We start from the raw sequence: 12,475 nt of genomic DNA, 5'->3' as shown, positions 1-12,475 counted from the left end.
ACCCTTTTATTCAACTGCGCTCAGGACCTCATCTGCTAAACGGGCAATCAAGGCCCCTGGAATCTCGCCCGTGTGTATCCCCGAGCTCCATCTAGTGGGACAGCGATATAAGCAACAACATTTGCGTTCCCGGCGTCGGTTGCGTAGACGCGGGCATAGATATGGGAGCGGCTAAAAACAGTGAAGCGTACAGAAGCGAATACAGCCAGGGGCGCCCTCAAGCCTTAAGGGAACGGGCCGCAGCCCCTGGTACCGGAACGCAGATCTCTGGTCCGGGCGACGTGGGTGCATCAGGTGGGAGGGGGGTGGTGCCGTTGGCGGGGACGGGAATGGGGCAGCCCACCTGGAGAGGTTACTAGTACGTCACAGGCGGGGGGGGAGGGGGGTGTGGTGGTGGGGTTTGCTTGTAGTGGCTGGGATGGGGAAGGGGGGGGGGGGGGGGGGGGGTCAGGTGATCTTCATGTATTGGCGCGCTGCATTGCGTGGGGGGCTCTTGGACAGTGGGGCAGGGGTCTGTTCCATGTTCTCCAGCCGGATCAGGTCGGGCCCCTCTGGTGGTCCCTCGTCCAAACTCTCGATCCCCAGGTAAGCTTGGATGGCACCTGCTGCACCTGTAGCGCCCATCGCTCATTGGGCTCTCCATCCATCCTGTGAAGGGGTCATTAATGCCGGAATTCTCTCTGCCAAATCTAATCTGAGGGACTGTAACCCTGCCAGCACCCTGGCCACCGACCCATCCGGTGCTGTGTTATTGGGGATAAAAGTACAACATGTCGTCTTTATCATCCCACACACCCCTCCTTGCTCTGCCAATAGCATATCTATATCTATATAGTCCCTTGACCTTATCCGTGGAAAAATTGTCAAAACGTTGCTGATTATAGTATATACTATTTATCCAAACAACATTTTTGTTAATAGTGGACCACCAAAACAGGACTGATTCAAACCCTGCCGAAATCTGATTGCATCATCCTTGGGTAGTTGGTCGGCTCCGGGCGTGTCTGCATCTGGCTCCTCCTCTGGCCCTGGAACTTTGTGTTCCTCTTGCTGGAATTACAAACTTATGTACAACAGTTAGATGTTCAAACATATTTTCCTTAATCCTATTTCTAATTATTCTAATGGAAGTCCCTTTTGGGACCCTTGAATGTTAAGTGAAGGCATGGGTCGACCCTTAAGCATTTCATGCGGGGTTAGATGCGTCGTTCTGTTAGTTTTCATGCGATAACTCATTAGTGTCAGTGGTAGTGCATCAATTCAATTTAGTGCCTGCACAAATGTTGTTAATTTTTGTCTTGAGCGTCCCATTCACTCTTTCCACCATACCTTGTGGTTGAGGATTGGGGCGTAATCTAGTCTTTATTTGACATGCAAATGTTGAATCACTTGTTTGAGTGTTCTCTGAATAAACGTTTTGTCTGAGCTTATTTCTGACGGAAGTCCAAACCTTGCCTTGACTTCTCCAGGCAGAAACTTGATTACTGTAGTCGCACTTTGGTCTTTTGATGGGACTGCTTCTACCCATCTGTTGAACACTGTATTTCACACTCATTTAGCTGGATGTCAATCATTGTTTGCAAGTATGGTGAAGAAAAACCTTGTTTTCTAATTATTATTATTATTATTATTATTATTATTATTATTATTTTTTTTTTTTTTTTAATTCTCCTCAATACCTCCCCCCTTGCGCAATGGTCAAAACCATGCACATTAAATGATAAGCAAATCTAAGAACGCCGTTGGTGCAACCAACGTCGAAACGTCTAACCTTAACCATCAGCAAATTAAAGCCAATCTTTTGGGAAGGGAAATCGAAATTCGAAACCAGTATGTCCAAAACCAAAGCCCAATATGGGTGGGTTTACCATCAGCCGCCTGAAACCACGCTGTTCCAAAGTCATGCACTAAACCGAAAAACGTACATGCGTTAGTGGGCTTCTATACCACAAAGGTAAAATAAAATAAAATAAAATAAAACGCGACATGCCCCGTTCCAAGACCACCTCTGCTGCCAGAGCTGACATATCTGACCCCTGTTCCTCCTCCACCTTACACCCCACCCGGCACTTCCTATGATTGTTGCAGCTCGTGACTTCATGATCAAGTAAGCCAGTGCCCACAGCGACTCTGCCAAGTAATCGTGACTGTGCCTGCCCTGGAAGAGGCGAAGGAGCAGCCTACCCTACGTCGCCGTGGGAACGTGTGAAATTTTGAATGGGATTGATTGGGACTGCAGACGAGAGACCAGCAGCGACGTCACGGTGACGGCATGGAAGATCCGTCCACCGGCGGCGGTGTCACGGCGACGCGACTTTCCGTCTCGTAAACGGTCGTTGCCATTTGAAACGGTCGATGCCATTTCCGAACATTTCCGATTGCGTCCGCTCTCCGATCTTGAATTGATTAGCCGCGTTGCCCAATCAGCGTTGAGCTTGACCCGACGTCACTGGCAGAGAGTAGTGAGCTTGGACAGAAGCATACGGCCGACATCTTTCTTTATTCTGTGTGTTGATCAGCAGAGAAATAATTTGTCCGCAAAGACGGTGACGTCGCTTAGCAACGGAAGACGCTGGGATAGACAAGTCACCGGACTACTAGTCTCGCAAAGCCAGACCAAACTACAGCAAGTAGAATGAAGGAATGAACGCGTGCTACCGCCCCGTTAGCTCAGAGCTGCCGTGTTGTCGTTATTGAGGCTTTTCTACAACCGGTTCACCTGGGATGACGTCATCGACGGGGGCGCTAGAGCACAGCTGATCCCAAGTGAACCGGATCAATAATAACAACACGGCAGCTCTGAGCTCACTCTGAGCTAACGGGGCGGTAGCACGCGTTCATTCCTTCATTCATCTTAAAGCATTGGCGAAATAAAGACCTAATGACTTATTTAGAGGCTGTATTGTCTGTGCCCGGCTTACTCCCGTCATATGGATATACGCTCGATCGGGATGGTCTGAACAGCGTCAAAACTACGCCGATCTTCACCAAAATGCTACCAATTAGTAGATTAAGGCACCCCATGACAGAAATAAGGCCCAGGTTAAAAAATACCGAACTATACCTTTAAGCCTGAGGAAAGGGGACATGTTAAACTGGGGAACATTAAAACACTTATACACTTTATATAAAATATAAAACCAAACATTTCACTTGAAATAAAAATAAATAACCTGTGCAACCAGCAGAGACAGGTTTCTATGTAAAGTGCTAACTATTGCAGGGACTTGCCTGCTAAGTGCAATAAAACGGGACAAAAAGTCCAGCCTGGTGAAACTGGGGAAAGGGGACATCACCAACAACTCAACAAACAGCAACCATTGCTAAGGAGTGCATTCAGGTCTACTGCTGTTCTCTCCTGCTCTGGCCCTACATTTGTTTATGAAGGCCTTCTTCAGTTTGCTGTCATCAATTTTTGTCCAACCTGGAATTGTTGCACATCTCAGGACATAGGCTGCAAGACAAAAACATGTAAAACTTGAATGAGTTCTTTTGACAAATGACTCCAAAGACCGACTTTTATCTTTATGCAGCATAATATTACAATTTTCTTCTAACCAAGCGCTTTGTGTAGCCTTTACGCCATCCGTGTGTGTGTGTGTGTGTGTGTGTGTGTGTGTGTGTGTGTGTGTGTGTGTGTGTGTGTTCTATACTGTGAAGCGCTATACAAATAGAGACCATTTACCATAAATAATATTTAAACATTGTATTTTAAAAGGGGGAATAACTTACTTAGAATTCCGTCCACCTTCTTCCTTTCAAGCAGCTTCTTTCCTTCTGGGGGCTTGCCATGGCGACCAAAAGCAACAGATTTCTGACACTCTTCCACAGTGAAGAAGTGGTCAAACAGTGAGTGAAACAGACGCATTGAGTCCTGTCTCGCTGACTGGTGCATAGCAGCAAGTCGGAAGGAAGAGACAAACAAGCCGCTGTCAGGAAACAGTTCCTGATGGCCTGATGTTGCAGAAGGGTTGGTGCTGTCTGACTCCTGATCGCGATGACTCTGTCCAATTAAATTGATGAGATTCTGGATCTCTTGGAGCTGGCCCGGGTCTAAGAAATGGAAATGGCACAAATAGATTCATTATTAGGAGGTCTCATCACTAGGTAAACAAAGCAACAGAAAACAAGCAAATCAAAAGAAAATAGATGACTTGCCTATTTTTGAGGCGACCTCATCGACTTCCCTCTTCTGACAGATGAGCTTGTCAAACTCCTTCTTACATCCATCGCAAGGTGTCCACTCAGTAGCTGTTGGGACGTTGCTCTGATCTGGTGAGCTGCCTAATTCTCTCCAGTAGTGCAGTGGGCTGGCCGCTTTTCTGCCGGCTGGATTGCCATCACCAGGTGGTGGGTCAGATGCATGTCCTCCGTCAGGTGATGGACCATATGGCAACGGGCCGGCTGCTCCAACACTGTAAGCTGATGCACAAGTGCCAGTCTCACCATAGGCTGTTTCCAATGCTGCATGGACTCTGTCGGGGGACAAACCAGTGGTGTTGGCGGTGTCATGAAATGTCTACATATTTTTGCCTCTTGCACAAGACAGATAAAACATAACTACTCTGTGTATTAAATTCTTGTTTAAACTTGGTGTCAGTAAAGAGGAACATTCCAGGTGCAGTATAGTGACTAGGTATATCATGCTTTTATTTTCTCCAAAAATAATGTTTTAGAAATTTCAACATCCATAAGGTGGAACCAAGGCGGGACAAGGCAGAATAAGCCTGCTGGTTGGTCAGTCAGGGACCAACCAGCAGGCTGACAACGGGTGAATTGTGACAATTAAGCTTACCCATAGTACAGAGGTGTGTTTCTCCAGTCAGATGGTCCCAGTCTGCTGCCCCAGTCAGGTCCCAGTCCACTGGCTAGGGGTGAACATTAGGGGGGGGGGGGTCAGTATTTATCACTATTACTATTAATATTACATTAATTAAAAAAACAGAACAAGTCTATGTCACTCTTGATTTAGAGTGCTATTGGGATCCCACACTTATGATTTGAGTATGCAAACCTTGATAATGATAGGATAACTAAATAATGTGCCACCCTACCACCGGCCCCTTGTGTCGAATATCCATATCCGCTGGCCCCGTGGGAGGGTGGCGAGACTCCACTGGCCCCGTGGGAGGGAGGTGAGACTCCACTGGCCCCGTGGGAGGGTGGCGAGACTCCACTGGCCCCGTGGGAGGGAGGTGAGACTCCACTGGCCCCGTGGGAGGGAGGTGAGACTCTACTGGCCCCGTGGGAGGGAGGTGAGACTCCACTGGCCCCGTGGGAGGGAGGTGAGACTCCACTGGCCCCGTGGGAGGGAGGTGAGACTCCACTGGCCCCGTGGGAGGGTGGCGAGACTCCACTGGCCCCGTGGGAGGGAGGTGAGACTCCACTGGCCCCGTGGGAGGGTGGCGAGACTCCACTGGCCCCGTGGGAGGGAGGTGAGACTCCACTGGCCCCGTGGGAGGGAGGTGAGACTCCACTGGCCCCGTGGGAGGGAGGTGAGACTCTACTGGCCCCGTGGGAGGGAGGTGAGACTCCACTGGCCCAGTTAAGGGATGGTCCGCCTCCACTGGCCCTGTGCGATGATGGTGGGCTTCTCCTGGCTAGAGCTGCACAATATGGACAAAATTAATTTATGCCAAATATTTAGATATAGATACTTCATATTCAATATTTTAAGAGATGCAATAGAATTATAAAAAAAACATAACAAGTCAATGTCACTAGTGATTTCAAGAGCTACTGGGTCTGACACTTGATTTGAGCATGGTCATACGTCGATAATGATAGGATAACAATATAATGTGGAGCCCTACCACCAGCACCGTGAGGCGAACGTCCATCTCTGCTGGCCAAGTGAGGTGACGTCAATGGTCCTGGACTGATCTCTTCCCCAAATTCTGGCAGAGGGCTCCTCTGTATTATTATAGTGTCAGGTGAAGACCCTGATGATGATGCTGACACATGCTGAGACCCTAAAAATTGGTTTATAAAAGCCTGCTTTGGTGTCTGCTTTGGTGTTTTTCTGACTGGGGTCTCTGTCTGAGATACATATTCAACAGTGGCTTTGTAAAATTTGCCGTCAGACCACTTAGCTAAAACATTTTGTCCCGTTTTAAGGTCCAGGAGTCGAAGGACTGGACTTTCGTTGCTGCCTACTAATATGCTTGAGGGTTTAAAAATTGTTGCAGTAGCATCATCTTCAAAGTGAACAAATGCAAAATAACCTGAAAAGACAGAAACACAGGGAAAAAATGTTGAATTTTATTCTCTTTTTTTTGGGCAGTTGATTAAAATTCACATTTCATTTGTAAAAAAAAAAAAGCATCATTTAAAAAAGGTCATCTGTATGTAGGAGTAATGTTTTTTCTTTGAGAACTCTGAGATTTTTTCCCCCTACACCAAAACTTTTTGCTGAAAATTAACAAACTTGTAGATCTGCTACAATTTAAGCATTTGGCAAATGCTTTGAATCCAAAGCGACTTACAATAAGCAAGGTAGTACATCATCATAATACATCAAATGCAAAGATATACTAGGCTAATCAAGGTCAATTCGTTTATACAATAATAAAATGCATCCCTCCAGGGGCCCAGGAGCACTGAGGTCCCCTGTTGAAGATCCCCCTGTCCTGGACTGTTTGACAATACCGTTCTGATTCGTGATTAGTACAAATATGTTCCTTTTCCCTCTCCCCGGTTTCCAACATACTGTAATCTATATATCTTATATTAAAAAAAAGCAATTAAGCTTACCAGATTCCTCATTTTGGGTAGGGGGGGAAACTGGCATTTCTTGCCTTTTCTTTGTTAGAGTTCGCCGTCTCTTCCCTGTCGTGTCCATTCTGAAATAATAAAAACATAGATAAATATGGGGTTACTAAAACTAACCAAGTTAGGTCAAATAATCAGCCATTTACCAAATCCACTTCACTAATTAATACAGTCTTCTAAGCACACACACACACACACACACACACACACACACACACACACACACACACACACACACACACACACACACACAAGCACACACAAGCACACACACACACACACACACACACACACACACACACACACACACACACACACACACACACACTTTTATCACCTGTAATTTCATTTGTAAAAGACTACTGTGGAACATGTTTGCTTGATACTGGCCGTTCTTTTGGCAAGCAACAAGCATAAATCGAGCAATTTAAGTAACGTTAAAGAACAATTTTCAGTTGTATACAGTTCCATTCATGCTTTAGAAATTATGGATAACATAGTTTTCTAGTTCCTGAGAGAGAATAAAGTAACTTGCTTGTCCGGTCCAAGCTCCTTCACCCGGATTTTCTCCTCCGTTGCAACGGAAAGACCAATAACGATCGCACCGAATTCGGTGGAAGCTGCTCCTCGCCATGGACATAATAAAGGATGGACCACGGACTGGAAAATGGCCGCCCATTCATTCCTATACAAACTGCTCAGTGGCGCATGGCTACATACAGGAGCGATTGGCTTCCGCGTTACGCCCCGTGCCCACTACCTCCGTCAGTTGTCCGTTGCCCATTGACTTTGAATGGGGACGGTCGCGCAATGCATTGTGGATCCGTCCGTTGACTTGGAGCGTTCGCCACCGTCAAAAAGTTGAAAAATGTTTAACTTTTTCGGCAGCGACGGTTCCGTCATCCAATCAGATCGCGTATGCAAATTTAAGCACTGTGACGCGACTCGGGCTCTGACGATACTGGAAAGCGGGAAAGCGGGTCTTCTTGCCTCGCAACAAGCAGGAAGAAGCGGGAAGAACCCGGCGAAGCGATTTGATTGGCTGACGGTTGCCTCTGCAAAGACTACTCCCCCATCCGTCAGCCACGCCTTCCCACGTCCGTTGACTGACGGTGCAGTGGGCACGAGGCGTTATGCGGCCAAGACACGTGGGCTAGTCCGTGACGTACCGGATGCAGAAATATAGAACTGATACCGTAATGCACCGCTTCTTTGTCTTTGGAATAAATTGATCAATACATGATGAATCACAATGATCGCAAGCAGAGGACCGTGAGAGTTATTGAGCAGCAGATGAACCAGTCCAAAAATCGGAGCACTGAACTAGGCCCTCTCGGATGCCATTTGTTTCACTAGGACTCCTTTCAGCTGCACACCAGCGAGATAACGGCTAATAAAACGCTTGAGGTGGCGTTTTGAAAAGAAAAAACTTACATTTTTTTAGGACATGGCATGAAGGTAATTATGAGCCTTTGGTTGATATCCAGAAATTTTTTGCGGAGATACAATCCTGTTCCCCACTTGTATTGGAGTGGACGGCGATATCTACTTCTGGGCCGCCTGAAATGACGGACCCCGTCCACAGCCAGCTTAAACAGCTGCAATACCAGGCTTGGCCTCTGAGCACGGGTGGATTGCGGAAATATATGCCTATCCTGGGGGCCTGCTCCTCGCTCGTTAGCGCTAGCTTAATTGGGCGCGTGCAGAGGATCCTCTCCCTCCTTTTCCCTCCCTTAAAAATCTCGCGACACTTGTCCAAAAGGGCGATATTTCGTCCAAGACGAATAATAATAATAATAATAATAATACATTTAATTTAGAGGCGCCTTTCAAAACACCCAAGGTCACCTTACAGAGCATATAGTCATCATACATATTTAAAAAAAAAACAAGACATTGTGGAAAAAATAAATAAATAAATAAATAAATAAACATAAGCAATAAGAAATAAATAAAACAAAAAACAAGACAAAACAAAACAAAAAAAACAATCAAAACAGTGATCAGTTAGACGTTGTGTGCGAGTTTGAACAGGTGAGTTTTGAGTTGTGACTTGAAGGTTGTAATGGTGTCTGACTGTTTTATGTGTGGGGGGAGGGAGTTCCAGAGCCTGGGTGCTGAACAGCTGAATGACCGGGCACCCATTGAAGTGAGTTGTGATGTGGGGATACATAGTAGTCCAGCAGAGGTTGAGCGGAGGGAGCGGGAGGGAGTGTATTCTTGGAGGAGGTCGCAGAGATAACTGGGGGCTAGGTTGTGGAGAGCTTTGTAGGTGAGGAGTAGGGTTTTGTATTGGATGCGGTAGTGTACTGGGAGCCAGTGAAGTTGAATGAGGACAGGGGTGATGTGGTCAGATGATTTGGTGCGGGTGATGATCCGGGCGGCTGAGTTCTGAATGATCTGCAGTCTGTTGATGAGTTTGGTGGGGAGTCCGGTGAGGAGGGCGTTGCAGTAGTCTATGCGTGATGTGACAAATGAGTGAACTAGGATTTCAGTGCTGGATTGGGTCAGTGATGGGTGGAGTCTGGCGATGTTGCGGAGGTGGAAGAATGCAGTCCGGGTGATGTTGTGAATATGGGGTGCGAATGAGAGGGTGTTGTCCAGGATGACGCCGAGGCTCTTGACTTTGGAGGAGAAGGGTACTGGGAATCCATCGATAATTATGAGTGGAGCTGGGGTGTGTTGTGATTTAGTGAGGGTGGATTTGGATCCGATGAGCAGGGCCTCGGTCTTGTTTCCATTGAGTTTCAGGAAGTTCCTGCTCAACCAGCTCCGGATCTCTTCCAGGCACGTGATGAGGGAAGTGGGGGGGATGGCAGCGGTGGGTTTGGTGGAGATGTAGACCTGTGTGTCGTCAGCGTAGCAGTGAAAATGGACCCCATGGTGACGGAGGAGTGTGCCCAGCGGGAGGAGGTAAGTGGTGAAGAGGAGTGGACCCAAGACTGACCCCTGGGGGACACCCAGTGAGACACCTGAACACCCAGACTTGTGGTTGCTTAGTTGAACAAATTGTTGACGGCCGGTGAGGTAGGATGTAAACCAGGAGAGTGCAGCACCAGTGATCCCAATACCAGCTAGGCGGTCCAGGAGCAGAGGGTGGGAGATGGTGTCGAATGCTGCGCTGAGATCGAGGAGGATGAGAATGGTGAGTAATCCAGAGTCGGCTGCAAGGAGGAGGTCGTTGGTGATTTTGACTAGGGCTGTTTCAGTGCTGTGTTTTGGACGGAAGCCAGATTGGAACGGTTCGTGGAGATTGTTAGTGTCGAGGTGGGACTGTAGTTGTGCGGCAACCACCCTTTCAAGTGTTTTGGAGATGAAAGGGAGATTGGAGATGGGCCGGTAATGGTTAAGGTCAGTTGGGTCAGCACCAGGTTTTTTCAGGATGGGAGTGATGGCAGCCAGCTTGAGAGTGGGGGGTACAGTACCAGTAGTGAGGGAGGAGTTAATTATGTTGGTGATCATGGGGGAGATGGACGGAAGACATGCTTTGACAAGGGAGGTGGGAAGAGGATCGAGCTGACAGGTGGTGGTTTTGGCTTTGCGGATGAGTTCTGAAACGGTCTGTTCTGTTACTAGGGTGAAGTCAGAGAGGGAGCTGATGAGAGGTTGGCCAGAGGTGATCATCCAGGGTGGGTCATCAGAGGGGGTGCGAGATGAGGCCAGTTGTTGGTGAATGGTGTTGATTTTAGAGCTGAAGAAGTCAAGGAACGCAGTGCATTGGGTGGTGGAAATGTCTGGAGGGAGAGATTTAGGAGGCTGAAGTAAGTGGCTGACTGTTGAGAAGAGGACTCTGCTGTTGCCTGTACCAGTGTTGATGAGGTTGGAGTAGTATGAGGTTTTGGCAGTAGTGAGGGCATTCTTGTAGTGATGGAGGTGGTCCGAATACATTTGGCGGTGTACAGTGAGTTGAGTCTTTTTGTAGAGTCGCTCCAGTCGACGACCAGTGGCTTTGAGCTGGCGCAGATGAGGAGTGAACCAGGGAGCAGTGTAATGTAAAACAAATGTAAAACAAAAATACAACCTACGGTCTGGAAACGCTTTAATGAATTCATATGGGATATACACATCAGTTATGTCAAGCTTAATTTGGCCCAAACACTTTTGTTTGATTGTGTGCGCAACACTGCAGCCATATTAATGAGGAGCTAATTAATATGGCTGCGAGGGAACGACGCGAACATTACGACGGTTAAACGTTTCAAACAAAGTCAAAATAAATTTCATTAGTCGACTCGTCACGTTTTACAGATGACCAACTAAAGTAAATAATGACACTTACTTACCTGAATGTTTGCCACACGGAGCCAACGGAGGAAAAGTTTGCAGCACCAACAATTTCTTCCTTCAGTTAATTTGAGAAGCCCCTGACTGCAGCCCGCAGACGGAGCCCACATGGAGGGGGCGGGCACTCAGTCCACATGGAGGGGGCCGGCGCTCCGCCCACATGGAGGGGGCGGGCACTCAGTCCACATGGAGGGGGCGGGCACTCAGTCCACATCGAGGGGGCGGCCACTCAGTTCACATTAAGAGGACTGGTCAAACAGCATTTCTGATCCCGTTTCTGACCTGAAATTAGCTGAAATGTACCTGTAATTACCTGAAATTAGAGTGTGCCCGCCCGAGCGAGTGATGCCTAAAACATGCAAGTAAGTGAGACTGTCAAAATGCTTAATATATTTAGTAATATTCATGCAATTGTGTATTATGTCTTGTTAACTACTTAATCGTCAAATCCCACCGACGGGAAAGTTTTAGTTACACCTAGCATGTTCCCCCCAACATGCTAGGTCAATTTTCAGCATCATAAGGTTGAGTGATATAGTCATGTCATACACCGTTTGAAAGCTTAGAATCTCAGGAATGTCAACCAATGTCAACCATTCGGTGGAATAAATATGTTTAGTGAATATAGATCAAATATATCCTAGTGTCTTAGGTCAAAATAGCCCCCCTCACACTCCCCCACCCTTGGTGCATTCTTACATATCCTTAGCAATGAGTTGATACTTCATGTTGGGTCTTGAAATGTTCATAAGAGTCCACAGAAATCGAATATCAATATTATTTTAGTCTAATTACATTGTGTATATGCACAAGCCATCTTATACAAAGCAGCCGAAAAATAGAAAACCGAAACGCTGCAATGTTTTTTTGTAGAAAACTGCTTTTCTGTTTATACTGGTTTTCTTTGACTTTTAGAGACACGTCAGTGTAATTGTGGATGGCGAGAGCCCTGAAATACAGCTGGACAGCAGCGGTCTTCATCACTGCCCCTTCTGCAGATACAAAGGGTCAAAATGTGCTATCGACTATCACATTAAATGCCATGCCTCGGTTAAATACAGAGGTACATTTTCTTAATTTTTATTATTATTATTATTATTATTATTATTATTATTATTATTATTATTGTTATTATATATTTGTATGTATGTAATGTATGCCATTTACTCACCAAGGTCTGCAGAGGAGCTTTCAGGAAGCAGGAAGAGAAGACGGGAGGAAAAAAAGCTACGGGTACGTGTCATATACTGTAATGTGTGATGTTGTCTTAGAGCAATTGTGAAAGACTATAGTCTTACCACCCTCCCACCACTAATACATTTCAGGATAAAGATCTCTGCACAAAAAGGGCTAGAGTTGCTCCAACAGCATCCAGCTCTGAAGGATCAGGTAATGTATAGACTGTTAATCCAGGTGAATC

The 12,475-nt window shown here is 46.7% G+C and overlaps 1 protein-coding gene across 2 annotated transcripts; it reads right to left on the bottom strand.

Moving 5' to 3' along the window:
* Positions 1 to 3,284: 3,284 nt before the first annotated feature.
* Positions 3,285 to 11,149, bottom strand: LOC130402576 (mucin-1-like). 2 transcript variants are annotated; one of them, XM_056606797.1, is made up of 8 exons: positions 11,055 to 11,149; positions 6,754 to 6,842; positions 5,814 to 6,224; positions 5,055 to 5,606; positions 4,796 to 4,868; positions 4,159 to 4,475; positions 3,733 to 4,053; positions 3,285 to 3,454 (listed from the first exon to the last, which is right to left on the bottom strand). In XM_056606797.1, the coding sequence occupies exons 2-8, from the start codon at positions 6,839 to 6,841 to the stop codon at positions 3,324 to 3,326; spliced, it is 1,893 nt and encodes a 630-aa protein (XP_056462772.1). In that variant the 5' UTR covers position 6,842; positions 11,055 to 11,149; the 3' UTR covers positions 3,285 to 3,323. The 2 variants fall into 2 exon arrangements, with proteins under 2 accessions (XP_056462772.1, XP_056462773.1); XM_056606798.1 differs by lacking the exon at positions 11,055 to 11,149 and adding an exon at positions 7,307 to 7,507.
* Between the last annotated feature and the right edge of the window lie 1,326 nt (positions 11,150 to 12,475).

This window comes from Gadus chalcogrammus, chromosome 13 (genome assembly GCF_026213295.1).
Source record: "Gadus chalcogrammus isolate NIFS_2021 chromosome 13, NIFS_Gcha_1.0, whole genome shotgun sequence".
Lineage (NCBI taxonomy): Eukaryota > Metazoa > Chordata > Actinopteri > Gadiformes > Gadidae > Gadus > Gadus chalcogrammus.
This window is presented reverse-complemented; position numbering and strand designations above follow the sequence as displayed.